Raw genomic sequence first — 19,470 nt, forward strand, 5'->3', positions numbered from 1 at the left:
TTGGATTCACTTCTCCGCCGGTCCTACCTTTCAGAAAGTGGTTGTTTTTCTGTTTCCAGAATTGCTGTTCTTCTTCTCTTCGATCTGCCGATGGATTTTCAGGTGTTTGCAATCTTTAGATAAGCTATCTAGCTGATCTCCGGCTAGCTGAAGCAGTCTCAGCTTGCTACTTCTCCGCCATCTTGACTCCTCCCCTCTCCATATTTTTTTTACCTCAAATATCTCCACATTTTAACTTAAATACCTCACATATTTCCTCAAAAATTACCTCAAATATAAAATTTACCTCATCCCCTTTTCCTTCCTTCTGGAAAGTATCTTAAATTAGTAATTTTTCTCCCTACTCTGTATCTCTTAAATATTCTTTCTTATTTTCTATTTCTTCACTTCTGTAGGTTCTCATGATTTCACTTAGATTGTCTACAAATGTCCCGGTCTTTTTTCTGCTTTATCTACTCTATAATTTAATAGATATATTTTTCAAAGATTTTTTTAAAAGATTTTATTTTATTTTTTTATTTATTTATCAGGCAGACAGAATGGCAGGCAGAGGCAGAGGGAGAAGCAGGCTCCCTGCCAAGCAAGGAGCCTGATGTGGGACTCGATCCCAGGACTCTGGGATCATGACCCGAGCTGAAGGCAGCTGCTTAACCAACTGAGCCACCCAGGCGTCCCTCAAAGATTTTTTTAAAAGATTTTATTTATTTATGTGAGAGAGACACACACAGAGAGCGGACTTGAGAGAGTGAGCATGAGTGGTGGGAAAGGGCAGAAGGAGAAAGGAAGCAGACTCCCTGCTGAACGGGGAGCCCAACATGGGTCTCAATTCCAGGAACTCAGGATCATGACCTAATCTGAAGGCAGATGCTTAAATGAATGAGTCACCCAGGTGTCCCTCAATGATTTTTATTTTCAAATTTTCACTTGGTTCTTTTTTATACTCCTTCTCCCCCAACCCCCGCCATAATCCCTTATTCTTGTCATATGATTTTCAAAATTATTTTTGGACACTAAAACCCTTTCAGATTTTTCCATTATTAAGAGTTCCTGGGTGGGGGTGCCCAGGTGGCTCAGTTGGTTAAGCATCCAATTCTTGATTTCAGCTCAGGTCATGATCTCAGGGTGGTGAGATCAAGCCCTGTGTGGGGCTCCCCACTCAGTGGGACCCTGTTACAGATTCTCCCTCTCCCTGTCCTCTCCTCTCCCTCTACTTGCTCTCTCTGCTCTCACTCTCTCTCTAAAATAAATAAATAAATCTTAAACAAGAAAAGAGTTTCCAGGGCATCTGGGTGGCTCAGTGGGTTAAAGCCTCTGCCTTTGGCTCAGGTCATGATCCCAGGGTCCTGGGATGGAGCCCCACATCAGGCTCTCTGCTCAGTAGGGAGCTTGCTTCCTCCTCTCTCTGCCTGTGTCTCTGCCTACTTGTGATCTCTGTCTATCAAATAAATAAATAAATAAATAAATAAATAAATCTTAAAAAAAAAGAAAAGAAAAGAGTTTCCAGGTATGGTTCTTCCTTTTTTTGTGTATGCTGAGACTCCCTCTCTTTCTCACTGCAGTGAGTCATCTTTTGTACTTTGGAATTTTAGTCTGTGAGTTTATATTCAGTGGGGATTATTTCCAAAAGAATGCCTAATACTCAGTTTCAAGTTTGCCTCTCTTCATGTTCCATTAATTCTGGAACCAATTCTTTATATTTTCTTTTTGGCTCATGGTTTCTTTATGGTAAGATAAATATGAATCAGAACCATACACAATAAAGAACATGGATTCGAGATTCAAATTTCTCCGAGACATCTTTCCTGCATTCTTGAGACACCCTTGAGTTATCAAGGGATATATTTCAGCCATTTTCCCAAATCAAATGACTCTTCCTGGCTCAAGTTTACATGCTAGAGGAAGGCAGCCTTATTCCAGCCCCTTTCAGGCATAAGGACTCCAAAGGTTGACTCCCAATTCTAAATGACCATTATAATTACTACCCCTAAGCTTTAGGTCTGCTCACAATACCCCTGAAAGCTAATTCAACTCCACTCTTATTCAAGATTACTAGTTTTGAGTTTCAATTGCATTTTGAAAATACAGATAGTTCACATTTCTCCTTTGGGACTTTTTAACGTATATATTTTTTTTTTAAAGATTTTATTTATTTATTTGACAGAGAGAGATTACAAGTAGGCAGAGAGGCAGGCAGACAGAGAGAGGAGGAAGCAGGCTCCCTGCTGAGCAGAGAGCCCGATGCGGGACTCGATCCCAGGACCCTGAGATCATGACCTGAGCCGAAGGCAGCGGCTTAACCCACTGAGCCACCCAGGCGCCCCTTAACGTATATTTTTATATGGGTAATGTATTTTTCTGTATTACCATACGGTTTGTGTGGGAAGGGTGTCTCCCCAAATCAATCCAATCTGTCATCTCAATCAACAGTCTGGACTGACACTTTTAACAAACTCACGATCTAAATCTTATAGACACTAGGCTTTGGAAATCACACATGAAGTTTGAAAATTACTGCATTATGGAATTCAATACTTTCCTTTTTACCACTCTTCCACATTCCCCACCCCACAAACACATAGCCTGTGACTCAAATTCAATTTACTTCCTAAATATTCTTGCCTTTCCAAACCCCAATTCACTTGAACCAGTGAAATGATTTCATAACTGAAATCTCTGCATTTAGATTTTCTTTCTTAAAATTGTACCCACCTCATACCATCAGGGTGATCTATCTACAGCATCTACTTGTCCAAGCCTAAAATTCTTCTACTTTCTACAAGATAAAGCCCAAACTTCCTAGAATATAAAAGATCACCCATTTTCTAGTCTATATCTCTCCTGCTTTTTTATCTCAATTTTCTTGAACTTGACCTCATGAGATTACCTATATAGACAATGTTTATGAACTCTAGTCTTGCGTCTACTGGAATGACCTTGTCCTTGCAACTCTTTCTTTCTCACCTATCCTATGCTTGTTTTAAGACTCAGATCACATAATATCTCCTCCAGGAAACTGTCTTTGACCCTCCAGGCAGGGGAAGGGATCCTTCATCTGTGCACCCAAAGAACCATATATGTGTTCTGCCACAAAACATTATAGTGAAAGTTAATATATATGTCTCTCACACAAGACAAGAGCTTCCAAAGAGAAGGGATTATGTTTTATCTTTGTATTCCCAAAATCTGCCTCAGAGGATGGCACATAACACATTTGTTGAACTAAACTAAATTACTGAGAATTCCAGAAAAATAACTCTTTCTAATGAACTGGATTCTCTCTTTAAATTTTATCTGCTTTGATAATATTTTGAAATATTCAACCTGGTCAGAAAAACACATCCTTGAAAGTCTTCATCTAAAAGGTTTTTTTTAGTAGATTATGTACTTGGAAAATTGGGATCAATCCAGTAGAAATGTTCAACTGTTGTGGACATGCTGTCTTGGCGCTGTCAGGTTGACAGAAATACCACTTCTAGTATAATTCCTTATCAAATTTATAGTTTTTTCTCCTCATTTGCTCTCTCATAGAAAATAGTAGTAACAGTCCCAATGAAAAATAAAGAGAAAAGTAATAAAGTAACAAAAAAAGTAATAAAGAAACAATTAGATATAGTATATTCTCTCCTTAAACTATGCACAGTATGAATCCAGGTTGGGATAGGAAAAAAAATTAAACAGACACAATACAAATGAGCAAAGACTGGCTAGTAATTATATTCCATGTTAAACTTTTTCAGACTTCTTTAGATTCCTCCTTTTCATATACTGGAATATCTTGGAGTATTTTGAGGTCCTATAAGATTTTTCTCCATAGTGGACAAAATTAGGCTAGCCTTCAAATATCTTTGAGATATCTAATGCCACAAAAATTATTTATTTTTCTTTTCAGCCGTGTGTGTGTGTGTGTGTGTGTGTGTGTGTGTGTGTGTTAAGTGCATACAGGGATTTTCATGGGATTTAAAGCATTCAGGAACCATTATTACTTTTTAAAAATATCTTCAATTATTTTTATACAAGAAAAATAAAATGTAATATAAAATAAAATATAATCTTAAAGCTAAAAATAAGATTTTTTTGAAATATCCTTTCATTGTCTCTGTTCCCCACCTCATTTTGAACATTTGAGGCTTAATGCATTTAATCAGGATGAGTTAATTCATCCATATGTAAACCCTGAGGTGGTTTAAAAAATTCCATTTGTCATTAGAGAAAGTGAACATCAGGCACCTGCCTCAGATTACTGTGCTGTTGACAGAATTAGGAACAGGACTTAGAATTTTCCTGCTAGACGTCTATGAAGCTTATGAAAGTCACTGAAATAACTTTGAACAATGCAATGAGTGTGAAAGTAGGGATGGGAATTTCCTTAACTTTGGTAGCCTGAAAAGAGTTCCAAGGGAACTGTGAGTGAGAAATAAGAATCAAAGAGATAAAGGGTTTTTTTCTTCCTCCAAGCCAAAGAGGGAAGTAGTACTGGAACTTTGAGTGGCTTGGTTGCAGTTGGGTACTGTGATAACTATCTCTTCACGTTTACTCTAAGGAAGGAAGGTGATAGACCCCACAGGTTCCCTCATTGCACTGCCATTACATAGTATCATTTCCAGAACCTGGGATTCTTTGCTCCAATTAATTCCTTTCTTTCTATAGCTGAATTTGGCCATCTATCAAAAAATGACAGACCTGTTACATGGACAAAGCCTGCACAGAAACCTCCCCCATCTGCAACCTTCCAGAGTTGCTGCTGTCCCTACTTCCCAACTCACACTCATGCCTGCCTCAGTGCCCCCACGCATACAAGAACACACATGTCCTTAGGACACTCATATTTCCTTTGTGGCCAGCACCTGGCTCTTGTCTATAGATACTCCTCAAGTTAGCCTTCACAGATGTACACATCAGAACCATCCAAAAAGTTTGAAAACTAGATTATCCATCCCACATCCAAACCCTCAAATTCTGATTGAGGAGGCCTGGAGAGAAGCTTGAGCTGATGTATTGTTTCAAAAGCTCCTCAGATGGATCTGATGTGCAGATGTCAAAGTATAGAACAGTAGGGGAAGCCTTAACAGCCCCCTTCTGCAAGGTCAATGAAAGAGAAAGACAGCTCATCACTGAGTTAGCTTGCTTGATAATAATCTTCTCCTATGTGTTTCTTTTCCAACAACCACAGGATATCTATCAATTTTCACCCACTTCTTAGGTTATTGCATTCTTGAGTTGTATCTGCTTAATGACTCCAGGCCTGTTTGCTTGCAGTGGACTTTTGCATTTCCTCATAAAAGAATTTTAAGTCATACTGATAGGAGTATACACCTTTTCTCCATAAAAAAGGAAGGCCCTATATCAGACATAAAACACCTGGTTTTAGGATCGGAAATGATTAGATTTCTAATGATAGAAAATTGTCTTACCAAAATCATTCACGATCTGGGAGGCTCCTAAATGTCTTCCCACTTTAGGACCAATGTACTTGGTTAACAATGAAAACAAAAAGGAAACACTTTTTAGGAAAGGAAAATGCAATTTGTAATCAAAAGATGAAAAGTTTTAGTTCATGTAAGAAAGGCAAGTATTGTAATTAGTGTATTGCTATGATCACAATTTCAAGAAACGTCCTCCACCAAGAGCCAAAAAGTGAAAGCAACCCATGTGTCCACCGATAGATGAATAGATAAGCAAAACTCGATATATGCATACAATTGAATTTATTCAACCTGAAAAAGGAAGGAAATCCTATCACACCCTACAATATGGATTAACTTTGAGGACACTAGGCTGAGTGAAATAAGCCAGTTACCAAAAGACAAATACTATGTGATTCCACATATGAGGTATGAGAGTAGTCAAGTTCATAGAAACGGAAAGTAGAATGCCAGGGTCTGAAAGGAGGGAAAATGGTGAGATGTTATTCAATGGGTGTGGGGTCTCAGTTTTTCAATATAAAAAAGTTCTGGAGGTTGGTAGCACAATGATGTGCATACAGTTAACACTACTGAATAGTAAACTTATAAATAGTTATAATGGTAAATTTCATTCCATGTGTGTTTTGCCACAATTAAAAAGGAAAAAAAAGAAACGTCTTCAGTTGAAAAGCAAGACTCAGTAATTGACATTGCCAGTTTAGATAAGGCACTATAGAATTGAAATTAAACCAAGCAGAAGTCAGTTATGACTTTGACACAGGATATATGAGCAAAATTAGGGACCATATTACTTATCTATTAATTCATCCAGACAGTCAAAAACTATATATTTCTTGTGTATCTCCTGGGTTAGGTTTATAGAAGCTTGACTGGCTTCTGGGTCAGCCTCATTCTTATCTGGGGAGGATTAGATTCAGTCCAGGGTATAGCAAATGTATATTCCTGGGGTCCTTACATTTCCAGACCTGAGTGGTTTCCTGTAAGGCCAGTGTTGTTTCCATTACTACTAACAATCACCTGGAAGCTGTAGGCTAAAACAGAGCTGATCAAATATGGCTCCTGAAGGGTTTTCTGGGTCAGGACCACAATAAACGACTCACCATTTGTCTAACTTGGGACATCTTCAACCTGTTCCTGTTGAACAATTCATCTGATTATCCCTAAATCTTGCAATGTCAGACTCTGGGAAGTTATGACATTGCTAGTCACTAGCAAGAGATGAGGCAAGTGGCTTTAAGCCCAGTCCACTGTTCCCCTCCCTACCCATTATCCTTGCATATCTGAGATGAGGGTGTGTTGATGGGAACAGGCTTAGAGGTCTACCAGATAGTACTCTGAAATCTAATTAGACTTCTGTTTGAGAGTTCAGATTCATGGGCTATTTTTTCACTGCTAGCTTGCTTAATGGAATTAGAGAAAATACCTTGCTAAAGAGTGAAATAAGAGAGACAGACTCTTGAGTGGAACAAAACCAAGGAACGATCTGCATTCAATGATTTGTTTTATAGCAAGGACATTTGTCTAGACTTGTTAAAATATGCAATCTGAAACTAGCTAATATCTACATAGCCAAAGTTCACATCATCACCACGCCTTTCCTTTCCTCTCTCTCTGCAGACTATTCACAAGTATCAAATATTTTCTTTGTTGGGTTATGCTTTTACAGCCCCATCTTGCATGCATATAACTCCATTCACACATAACATCAGATTCTGAAAATAATCTTTTGTTCTAAGGAATATTGAAACTAACTATATATAAATCCAAACATCCTCATCTCTCTACCTATGAAATGTGGCTTCGTGACATGAACAAGGCAGCTTCTCTAAATAGTGGAGGAGGACAAGACAAAAATGTTCAAGTCCCAGCTGGAACAATGTTTATAAGGAAGAAACTGGATTTCAGTTGCAAATACTGCTTACTGTGGAGACCATTTCCCCCAAATGCAAAGCCCCTACCACAGAGCAGGACTGACACCATTTGGTATGGAAGTTTCCAGATGTGGCAAACCACAGTTGTTTCTTCCCTCATCTTTAAAGTTTTTTGGTAGAGATTGCCCCAGTGGTGAAGAACAGGAATTGCAGGGAAACCCCAAGGAAGAGACTAAGAAAACTTTGTCCAAGTATAAGGTTTTAGCTCAGAAAAGAGTAATTTTGTTGCAGTTTTGGAAATGTTTTCTTATCATCAACAGACACAGACCACAATGTCACAATCGCTAGATAAAATGTCATCTACTACATATGCATCCTCAGTATAAGTCAAGAAAAAAGCTTTCTTTTTTCTCAAAGAAGACCACCAAGGTGATCCTGCCTTGCTGATCGTGGGCAAATGAACTTCAGGGTAGTTCTGTTTTAATCATTGGGTTATAAGTATCCTCAAGACTATAGGGTTGTAATTTATTTAATTAGCAGTTGTTCTTTGCTTCATATCTCAAACATCTTGAGGAACCTGGTTTTTCTAACTGAAGGCCAGGACACAGGTTTAGAGATACTTGCTATACTGCCTGAGTCTTTTTTACAATATACTTCCTCTAATAATAGTGACTGACTGAGAAGACAGAGACAGACTATACATCACTGGTTCCTGTTCTGTGGCTCAGTAGTACTAGGTGGTTGTGACTTCCCACTGTCTGCTTCATCAACTTATTCCATTCCCTTGAATTTATATTACTCTATTAGTCTAATAGTGAAGTGAATCCTTTTTTTTTTTCCCCCTTTAAAGTATTAGAGTTAAAAGGCATATCACATCTTGAGCTAGGAACCAAGTACAATGCTTCAATTTCTGGTGATTTCTCCACATGGATTTAAATGTCCCTAGTCAATTTAACTGTCAAACATTGCTTGCAATGAACCTGATTAACACTTAAATTTTCTTATTGGGAAATTTGACTTGAGATTTTTAGCCCTTATGAAACTTTTGTTTCCAGATTAAAGCAATTGAAAAATTACAGAATAGACAAATAACTCATTTCATTCCAGCTATACAATATTTGATGGATATTACCATAAAGATTTATTCTCAATAATTCATTATTAGGAACAGCTATTTCAGAAGTTCTAAGGAGTAAAGATTTTAAGATAGTGATGGTGTTAACATTAACTAACATCAGCAATGTACAAAACACTCACTCTCAGAGTTTTAACATATTAAATACTTTTTTTTCCACATGAAATTAGGTCCATTTCACTTTAAACCTAGAAGATTCTGCACTATGGTGTCCCTGGGTGGCTCAGGCAGTTAAGCATTTGACTCTTGATTTCGACTCAGGTCATGATCTCAGGGTTGTGAGATAGAGTCCCACGTGGGGCTCCACTTTCAGTGCAAAGTCTGCTTATTTCCCTCTCCCTCTGCTCCTCCCTGCCCCCCCCCCCCCAAATAAATAAATCTTTTAAAAGAAGTTTCTGCGGTAAAATAGTTTCAAGTCTGCATTAAGAAAGCAGAAGACTTTTTTTTTTTTTTTTAAGATTTTTAATTTATTTGAGAGAGAGAACACAAGCTGGGCGGGGGGAAGGAGGGACAGAGGGAGAAGCAGACTCCCCACAGAGCAGGGAGCTGGACTGGAGGTTGGGGGTGCTCAAAGTGTGGGGCTCCACCCCAGGACCCTGAGATCATGACCTGAGCTGAAAGCAGATGCTTAATTGACTGAACCACCCAGGTGCCCCAGAAAGCTGCAGTTTTTTAAACATTGTATTTCCTGGGAAAACATACATACTGAGGAAAACTTCCCAGGTGGGCAGTTTGCTTTCTCTAATTTCTCTTATACACTATACAAAGCTTTTTCAAGCTATATGAGAATCATTTTTCCTCTTATTATTTTCCTTCCCTCCATTTAGAGCTGCTTATCATTTTTGAAGTTGTCTGGAAGCCAGCTCTTATACTTACAAGGCCAGTTGTCTGGAGGCCTTGTAATTTCTCTGCTTTGAGGGAAGAATGGGATTTCTGAAGGAGAGAAATACTTACTGAGAAGGTTAACTTATGAGGTTCTCTTTATCACACCAGAAAACCCTTCAAGGTGATTTAAGCACCTTGGTGCTCCAGCATCTCAATTTTCCAGCCTTCAAACACATGCCTTTGCTTTATGATTCAAGGTAAGTCACGGATGGCCAATAGCTGCTGACTTCCTCCCAGAAGGTAGCCTTAGTCAAGTTCAAAAGGAATTCTGGGCACAGACAGAACAGAACAAAACAAAACAAAACAAAACAAAAGTATCTGCCCAATTATAAAGTCATTGCAGAGAAAAATTGTGCATCATTTTTATAATCATGTTAGGAGAGCTGAGCAGTACTTTCACAAGGCAGACATGGGAATTCTTTTTCCCCACCTGTAGGTTCTGTCCTCTGGTTTCTGTTCTCTTCCACCCACATCACTTTTTATAGCAATTTGCCAATGACACCAACACCTGTACAGGTGGGGCTGAGAAGCTGAAATTGCTTCATGTACAGCTTTGGCCCTTTGGGTTCTCTCTGTCCTCAGGGAATATTAGACTGGAAAACACCTTCCCAGTAGCCTCTGTTAGGTGTGACCGTGCACTCCTCTCTCTGTTCTCAGGGTGTGATTTGAGACTGTGAGACCAAAAACTGGATTTGGCTTCAGCAAGCACTGGCTACACTTTCTTTTTTGAGAGAGACCCTCTGAACACTTGGTTTTGTTCTGTGCTATGCTCAGCCAGTATGAAAACTTATTTATTGCATTGCTGCCACTGTAAGTTCTTTCTTTCTCAAAGACCTTGGTTGTCAGCCTGATTAATGCTTACTGATGAGGCAGGGTTATACTCACACAAAAAAGAGCTTGTAGACAAAACCCCTTAATCTTAGGAATGAGTTGGTTTGAGTACAGATGTTCCAGGTGTCTTGAGGGTGAGTTGACTGGTCAAAATTGGTCCAGTTAATTTCTTTGAAGTGAGTGGGATCTCAATTACCTAACAACTCTTTTCTTTATCAAATGTAAAGACCGACCTGGATCCAGTCCGTCCTGGCTTTCTGTCTGAAGAGCGATTAAAGGGAAGGGAGCCTCCCTAAATAACTATTTTTGACACTAGGAACTTGTACACCAGTGATTTTAGTTACTGGCCAGTTTCCAATCATAGACCCATTTCATGGCCCTTTAGCTTGTATGGCCAAGGAGCAACATGATACAGTTGTTGGTGGTGGTGGGGCGACCCACCAACACTGAAATGAGGAGTCAGAAAATCTGAACTTGAGTCTTGTTTCTTGCAGTTTTATTAGCTGTGACTTTGGACAAATCATGTAATTTTTCTCTGCTTATACTTCAGCATCCCTACAGTTCTAGGGTTGGACGATTTGATTTCAAAGATTATACTCAATTCTGTTCCCTTGAAGATTAAGTGATTCTGTTTTCCTAAATCATGCTTGAGGGGGGTCAGCCTATGTCTCAGAGCTTCATGATCAGAAATTGGACACTTCTTGCTTTAAGAAAAGGATTTATAAATAGGAAATGTCATCTTATTTAACTGCTCACAATGTAAGAACCTGAGTAGGACATTGAGGCATGCATGGCAAAGGGATGGAAGGGATAGTCTAGAGCTGGATCACTCAGATTTAAATTGTGAGTCAAAATTTGACTTTGGGAAAGTTACTTAAATCTCTCTGTGCTTCTGTGTTTGCACCTAAAAATGGAATTAATAATAGCTCTACTTCATTGGGTTGCTACAAAAATGAAATTAGCTAGTATGTAAAAACTTCTCAGAACTATGCCTGGCATATTATAGGTGGTAAGTATCAGCTTCTCTCTGGAACATTTCCAATAGTAGCCTGTATACTACATCGAAGGAAAGGTAGCTTATGGTCTTTTAGTGTAACAAATTCCGACTTTTGGACAGTTGTGTTGTTAGAAACATCTGTCTTATCACTGGAATTCACTCCAAGTATAAGTTATCTCTTTATCTTGTATTAATTTGTAACTGGTCTTACATAAACATTTACACAGACATTTCTGGAAACTAGGACATCTACTGGCAAACTCCGCCTCTGTCTCTAATAATTACTTATCCCATACAGGGAAAAAACTGAGACTTGGCTCCAGCTATAGGTAAACTCTTCCCTTGTAGTGAGTCAAGATGTTTGTCTAATTACTGGGATTTTCTTTTCTTTTAATTAGAAATTCCAAACCCTCTGGGTGTAGGGAACAGAAATAAAATTTCTTTCTGTAGCATGTGATAACAAAAATAAGCTACTCAAATCAGAGGGATACCTGCAAAGAACTGAACAGTATCAGCTATGATTTCCAAAGTCTTACTATTGGTCATGAAATGTCAATAGTGGTCATGTGGGGCCCAATTCTTGGTCAAGTTTGAGATGCTGCCTAAAGGTTTATGTATTAACAATTCCCCCAATGACCTTATTAAATGAAAGAAGACTAAGTTACATTTTGCTTTTGTGCTTGGTCTTTCATTCAAGGCATTATACCAAGAGTTTCATCTAATCTACTCTTTGTCACTTTAGAGGACTGAACAGAATGGCTACAATCTCCAGGATCAATTCCAGACCTTCTGATGAGAGACACTAAGAGGGCTCAAAGCAACACTGGACACAGATAGCCCTTAGCTGGGTTCATCAGATCTTTCCTTTATTTCTTAGGCTCTCTGGCAAAATCATGGCAATCCATGCTTCCAGTGTCTCTCCATCATGCTTCAGTGTCACTCTTTAATAACTAAATCTTGTTTATTGCCTACTTCTACTAATTAGAGCCATTCTCGCTCTAACTAGAAAAAGCTAGCTCTAAGTAACTTAAACAAAGTAATGGTGAAGTCGTGGTGATTAGTGAACTTGAGAGTTGAGGGCCCTCAACTCTCTCACCTACAAAATAGAGACAGTATCATACATAACAATTAGGTATCATCAATGAGCAGTGGCTGCTGGGATTGTGGATCAAGGATGGCGAAGGCAAGCAGGCAACCCATGGTGGAGGAATTCCCAAATCAAAGGCCTGCCTTTGGAGTAGAAAGGAAACTATGAGGCATGTGTTTGCCATTCTTGGGCTTCTAAAATATTTACCTGAGGTTAGCATTAATACAAAACAAAGTAAGAGTTGTGAAATTGATTTTTTAAGCCACGTTGTAGCCAAAAGCTACCATCACTTTTTAATAGTTTTAGTATTAACAATGGATTATTAGAAAAGATATGAAAGGAGAAATCTGCTTAGAGGTCCTGTATTCAAATCAAATTCTCGGATATGTCCTTGGAAGGGAGCATTTTATCAGGGGCCCTCTGGAGACAAAACCAGTCTTTGTTTCATATGCTAAGTAAAGAAGGTAGGCTGAATTGGGTGGATTTCAGACAAGGTGGGAAGAAGCTATGCTCCAGCAAGCCTGCCACAGATACCACAGGCATCAAGAGGTAGGGCTTTAGAAAGCTCCTCACATCATTCCATGGAGGCAACCACCTACTTTGCCAGGCATTGAGCCAGCTCTGGCAGGAGATTGGATCGAGGGTATTTGCATATCTGTCTTCAGGACATTAAGTGTTGTCTATGAAGTGAGAAGGAGAGCAATGCAATTATAGAGAAAGCTTAATTTAGGAGAAGGACAAGAAGGAGGAAGTGGTGGAAGATGGGGAAGGAGAAAGAAAGAAAACAAGGCAAATCTTGAAAAAAAGAGAAATCTTGTTTTCAATGAAATACAAATTTATTTCCTAAAGTGTGACAAAGACATCTTTAGAAAAGATACTCGAGTTTTTAGTGGAGGGTTGAGACCTCCTCTGATGTCTTTCAAGAAATAATGACAAAAAAGAAAGACCTACCTGCCACTTGGCAAACATAGCACTGAGTATTGTCATTTATGTGTTAGGTCACTGACTCCCCACCAGCTATATGATATCCCCTATATGATATAGGGGATGGAGAGCCTGTAGATAACATATGTCCAGCCCAAATTTTCAGGGCCAATAGTTGACAAAGCCCAGCCTTAGAACCTGAGGCCATGGTTCAAAGTGTGTGGAAAGACCAAGAAATTTTAAACAATGCTGGCAACTTTGTGTTGAAACTTCTCTATAAATAGTTCCCTGATGATTTCTAATTCCCGATGACTTGGTATAATGCGAGCTATTCAGCAATGTGATACGGATAGATATTTCCTTTTCAAAACATTGCACAAATACATGATTTCCTCTCTCTGTCCACCCTGTAGGAGAAGTAGGAAAAGAGCAAGGTAATAGGAATTTACCTCCAAGCTATAAAGCCTTCCTCCCCTTTCAGTAATCATGGAGGGGAGTTCCTAGTTACTAAGGAGACAATAACAGACTCCATTAGGTTCAAGTACAACACTTGGGTTGCCTGGCTAGAAAATGCCAAAAAAGCAAAGGAAAATATTAGCATTACTGAAATCATTTGATGTCTATGACTAATAAAAAACATGTTGGCAAACTGAATTTTTAGAAATGCCCAAAGGGCTTGGTTAGAGCTATGAATTAATGGCATACAGCAGTTCTGTCTGGAGAAAAGGCGGGGGCGGGAAAGGACAAAGATGTTAAACTCCCTTAAAATTTATCTGAATAAATGAGAGGTCCCAAGAGAAATCAATTTACGTTCTTTATTCAATTTTTAACTTAAATCTAAATGTTCCTTCACCTTTCCGTTGGAGCTTAATAATGAAGTTTGCACATTCTGAGTCACAGTCATCCTTAAGTTCTAAGGGCCCCACAAGCCTCTTTGGCCCTCTGATGGAACATCCCACAAGTTCTGGAATTATTTTTAAGGGATCCCTGAAAACTGTACCCACCTTAGAGACTTTGAGGACTGAGGTGTCCATTCAAGCATGGGATTTGCCTCTCAGAGGCTGGAGGAAGCCAGAGGTGGAAAGAACTGGGGGTAAGCCAGACCTTTAATTACCCCTCGACCCAGGTCCCAGAGGTTACTATGGGCCTGCCTGAGGATGTTCATCCAGTCTCTGCTTGATCATTCCCAGAACAGGAGGCCTTTGCCAGGACCCATCCTATCTTGTTATGAATACAGCTCTGATTGTTAGAGGTGCTTTCTCATGCTGTGCCAAAATCTGCCTCCTCTTGAGTTTTTTACCCATTGTTCCCCATGGTATATCTAGAATAATACTGTTTAACTCAACTTCCTTTCCTCTTGAATAATACCTTAGATTACTGAAGTCAGATGTTGTAACTCCCCTGTATACCGTCCTCTCCAAACCAAATATCCTGTTTCTTTCTCAGATCATATGGCAAATATACAAGTATTATAACAATAATAAAGGCAAAACATATGATCACCATAAGACAAAAAGGTGGTCTCGAAATTGGATTTTTTAAAAAGATTTATTTATTTATTTATTTATTTATTTATTTATTTAAGAGAGAAAGAGAGAGAGCGTGTGCATGAGCAGGAGGAGGGGCAAAAGGAGAGGGAGAGAAAGAATCCCAACCAGACTCCCTGCTGAGCCTGGAGCCAGACAAGGGGCTCAATGTGGGGGGATTCCCACAACCCTGATTCATGACCAGAGCTAAAACTGAGAGAAGCTTAACCGACTGAGCTAACCCAGGCGCCCCTGAAAATTGGATTTTTTTTTTAAGGGACTTAAGGTTTTTTTAACCAAAAAGCTGAAATGTTTAAATGATATTGAAAAACATCATGTCTTTCCACTAAGACATAGCTATCAAATCACTCCATCCATCAAGTCATCCAGCCAAAACAGAAATGAAACCTGAAAGACGACTTCTTGGCTCCAGCTCCCTGACAGTGTCCGCCTCACCAAGTCTCTCCAAGTTGCTTTTAGTTTTTGCTTTATTTGCTATCAATGTCTACTTTGAGAAAAGTTTCCAGAAAGGTACGGATCCACGTATGAGTCATTATGACACATTCTGAAAAGAATGTGAATACTATCTACTAAGAGTTAAGAGAAAAGCAATGTAAGGAAATGCAAACGTTCCTTCTTACTCCTCTCAGTATTTCATTATAAAACATTTCAAACACAGAAAAGTGGAAAGAATTTTATAGTAAACACCCATATGCTTAATAACTAGACACAAGTACCATTTTTGCTCAATTCCATTCATCACCTGTTTATCAGTATCTCTTTCCGTCCATCACTCCGTCTTACTTTTTTACACACGTGCGTTCATCCACACGCTTAACCCTCATGCTTCAGTTTGCACACTCACTGGTATTGGTTCTTTTCTGATACTTTTAATTAGTACTCTCTTCTGAATCCCCTTGCCACTCTGTCCCTCATTTCTATATCATTCCTCCCATTCTCTAGCCCCAGGGTTCTAAATGGTAAAAAACAAAGTGTGAAAAATCTGATCACAGGACAGTCTTTGAAGTAGTATCAGGAAAGGATGCTGAAGACCACAAGGGACCTCATAGGCATTATCATCTCAGGCCTGGGATGGACAAGGTCCTCATGAGTGAACTGGCACAAACCAACTTACAAGAGGGGGAGGTATCAACGAGCATGCCAACCTAGTAATTTCCTGTGGGAAACACAGCTAGCTATCAAATACCCAGGCCAAGATATTTCTTGATCAGCTCAGTCTCCTTCTCTGAGTTAATCTACAAAACAGGTCAAATTTGAAGGATTTTGGTGAACAAAGAGACTCAGAGGAAAGGAAATAGTAAGAAAGTCTTAGTGGCATGGAGCCTTATCAGCGCTGCTATTTCAACAGTTGCCTGACACCAAAGGGGTGCTTCGTAATTAGTACAAAGATGAAATGAATATGCATACTAAGCACACACTCTAAGAGAACTGCTGAACAGACCAGGAACTCATGTTGTGGATGAGGGCACCTCTCTCCTGGACCGTGTTGGTGAACCAAGCCAGATTCTACCCCGCCAACTCCCACTAAAAAATTCCCATGACTACCATTCCCATTTTAATAATACATTCTCTTTTAACCATTTGTCTGCCATTAATTCAGCTTTTGTGAAATCCTAATACTGCTTTGGTCTGAAAGACAAGTGCTCTTTAAAATGGGTGGTCTACAACTATAGAATCCCATCTTTGATGAACTGATTCTACTGGCTCTACTCTCAAAAAAAAAAAAAAAAGGAAGTGATTCCCTGCTACCTGAAGTTTTCCCTGATGTGGAAAAACCATTTGTTTCCCTATCTCAAGATTTATGTCTGATAAGAAATGTTAGTCATTTATATTCTGGGCTTCCTAATTACCAGTCCACAAAGACTTGGCAAAGTGAGCTCTTCAGTGGAAAGGCAGCAGGGCAGCAGTACATAAGTATAAATACAACACTTTGCACAACAGTTTTTCCACAGTGTCAGATAAATCTAATTCTGACACAGTGATTTCACTCTGGAATCCATAAACAGAGCTTTCTAGTCATAAAGTATCCAGGTGAATTGGTTAGGTAAGAACTTCAAGTAGTTCTTTCAAAGGCTTAGATGTCATAAACCAGACTATTTTACAGCAAAGCAGTTCCTGTCTTCTATTGCTCAATGATTTTGTACCCTTGACCACTTTCCCTGCAGAGACACCCTGGTAAATATCTGTAAACATCAGCATTTCAATGGTAGCATCACACTCTTCAGAGTTTATTGGAAGGCAAACCTTGATGGTATTAGGGTAGAAAATGACACAGAAGCAAGGCTCTCTGAAACACACTCACTATTTCTTGTGAGTTTACTTACAGACTGAAAAAAAAAAAAATCAGGCACTTTTAGGCATGGGCACCTCTCTGGTCAAATGCCAACCATCAACTAGAGTTGTTCTCTAATTGCCTCTACTATAAGCAACCAAAATACAAGGTTCAGTTGCAGATTAAAACCCTGAAGAGGGTAAAAGATACTCTGATGTATAGAGTGACTTTTGGAGCTGGGGCCTGGAACTCTCGGACGGGAGCACATGCACTTGTTTCACAGACCTCAGAAAGGACTTAAGCTAGATAAACAGGGACTAGTTTACCCAAGCTGGGCTTCAAAGGCCATGTTTGTTCAGACTTCATTAGTTCTTTTTATTCCTTTGATGCGTCTGTCTCTAGTGACGGAAACTCTTATTTTTTCAAGAAACTAAAGCACAAAAGGAAACTGAAAAAGCTGCAAACTGATTTGGCAACAGCTAAGCAAGAGGCTGCCATCACAGTCCTGGAGCTCAATGAGAAGATAAGGACTCTATGTGAAGGGAAGCCAGCCCCTAGAGGTCAGTATTACCACGTGACAGTTACACTGGCCCTAGGGCATGAGTGAGGTATACGCTTTTATTGGCCACAGATCAAAAGGCAAGGCCCCAGGGCCAGGAAGAATCCTGGCCCAGCAGCACGCTGACCTGGCCTACCCCACCTCCATTCCCTGTGAACAGCAGACATGACACAAATAACTGACTCCAGGCTGGGTTCGTGTTCACTGTCTGTGAGGTAGAGAATGAATAAAGGGTTCCTTAGAGGAAAAGTCCGTGAAGCTGAAGAGCTGGACTAAATGGATCTGAGAAGGGTCTTTGCATGAGCCGGGTGGCAGCGAGGGAAAGGGTGCGCCTAAGGAAGACCCAAGCGATGAAGCTCTGAAGTGGGGCAAAGAGAGGAGCTTGTCTTCAAGTGTAGACAGGCTTATATGCTGGGGCAGGCGCAGGGAAGTTAAGAAGTGAGTGTTGGAACAACCCGTGAATGAGTGAGCCAGAAACAAGCAGGGAATGCTGGGTGAGGATGAAATCTGGGTGATTCCGAAAACCTGTAATGGCCACTATGGTTTGGAGTTCTGAACAAGTCTTCTCTAAGTGCGGGAGGAAAACCCCTTGGATCGTTGTACCCAGGAATGATGTTAGAGAACATTTAATAGTATGTGCCAGGCGTTTGGCTAAGCACTTCACATGTATTTAATTCTCAGAATAACCTCTGAAGTAAGTTCATTTATGGATTCCTGAGGAATCGGGGGAGGCTTAGGGATGTCGATTACTTTGCCCCAGGTTAAACAAGTGTGAGCAACACCCAGGCAGGGAACCTCCTGCCAGCCACTTACCCTCCCCAGTGTGCCTGCACCCTTCCCACCCACAGGGATCCTCATCTCTGTTCTACAGCTGTGACATTCTGCCTGGTGAATCTCTTGGAAAACAGTGGTTCCCCCGGATAAATGTCTTTCTTTCATGTGTGGCACTCTTGTAAAGCCAGAAACATGCTATTATTCTTACCCTGGCTTCCTTTATTACTCATAAATAATTCTGGAAAAAGAGGAGGACCGTGGAAATAAATGGAGGAGGAGAAAGTAGGCGATGTGGTGGCTTCAGAAGGGGAGACACGTCCGCATCCTGGCCACGTGGTAAACCTTTAAAATGAGTTTGGTTTTAATTTTCTCTTCTGAATAGCACTTTCCCGGGGTTGAAATGGCATGCAACACAGTCATCTTGAAACACATGCTGAAGGTCAATTTGTTTTTCCCTTTCCACAGAACATAATGATAGTTTATGAATTTACTTTTACCACCATGAAAACTTAGAGAATAAAATCCATTCAAGGATATTATCCACTTAAAGGTCTTTATTCTAGGGCATCATAGCCAGATTCCAAGCTGCATCACAAGAAGCTGATAATGATTGTACATCACGTTGGAGAAAGTTCTCCAGTTTACCTGAGAGAAGCTTTCAACTTCTCAACTGTATTTTGAATTTAGTGAAAAAAGATCTTATTGCAAGGTATATAATTCTCATTGTTGACAAAAATACCATTTGTTGTCTAATAACAATTTTGTCCCTCGGATAGTTTAGTAGGTCAAAATCAAAATAACAGAGGTACGAGGACTCTAATGGTTTGAGAGAGGATAGGAAACATGAAATCCTACCTTTGTCAATTTTCTCTCTATATTTCTAATTAAAAAAAACAAACAAACAACAAAAACACAAAAAACAACTACCAGTACAGGAAAAAAAAAAAACAAAACCCTAATGTATAATGAACAGATACAAATTTAAGTAAAGACAGGTATTCCAAGGTCAGTTATGGATGGAAACAGTGATTCCTTTTGAACCATATGTTGCTGCTTTTATTTTGTGGAAAAACTGAGTCAGTGCACTGAGTTAAATAAAATATTTGCACTTTATTGCTCTCCCATTGCTCCCATGCCCCTCAACCTGAATTCAATAGCCCAAGAG

The 19,470-nt window shown here is 39.6% G+C and overlaps 1 protein-coding gene across 1 annotated transcript in view; it reads left to right on the top strand.

Moving 5' to 3' along the window:
- Positions 1–19,470, top strand: part of CCDC192 (coiled-coil domain containing 192) — a 153,126-nt gene that overhangs the window by 73,361 nt on the left and 60,295 nt on the right. The window contains exon 4 of the mRNA XM_059416339.1: positions 17,400–17,532. Within this exon, the coding sequence (XP_059272322.1) occupies positions 17,400–17,532 (133 nt within the window). The remainder of the gene's footprint in view (positions 1–17,399; positions 17,533–19,470) is intronic.

This window comes from Mustela nigripes, chromosome 12 (genome assembly GCF_022355385.1).
Source record: "Mustela nigripes isolate SB6536 chromosome 12, MUSNIG.SB6536, whole genome shotgun sequence".
Taxonomy (NCBI): Eukaryota; Metazoa; Chordata; class Mammalia; order Carnivora; family Mustelidae; genus Mustela; species Mustela nigripes.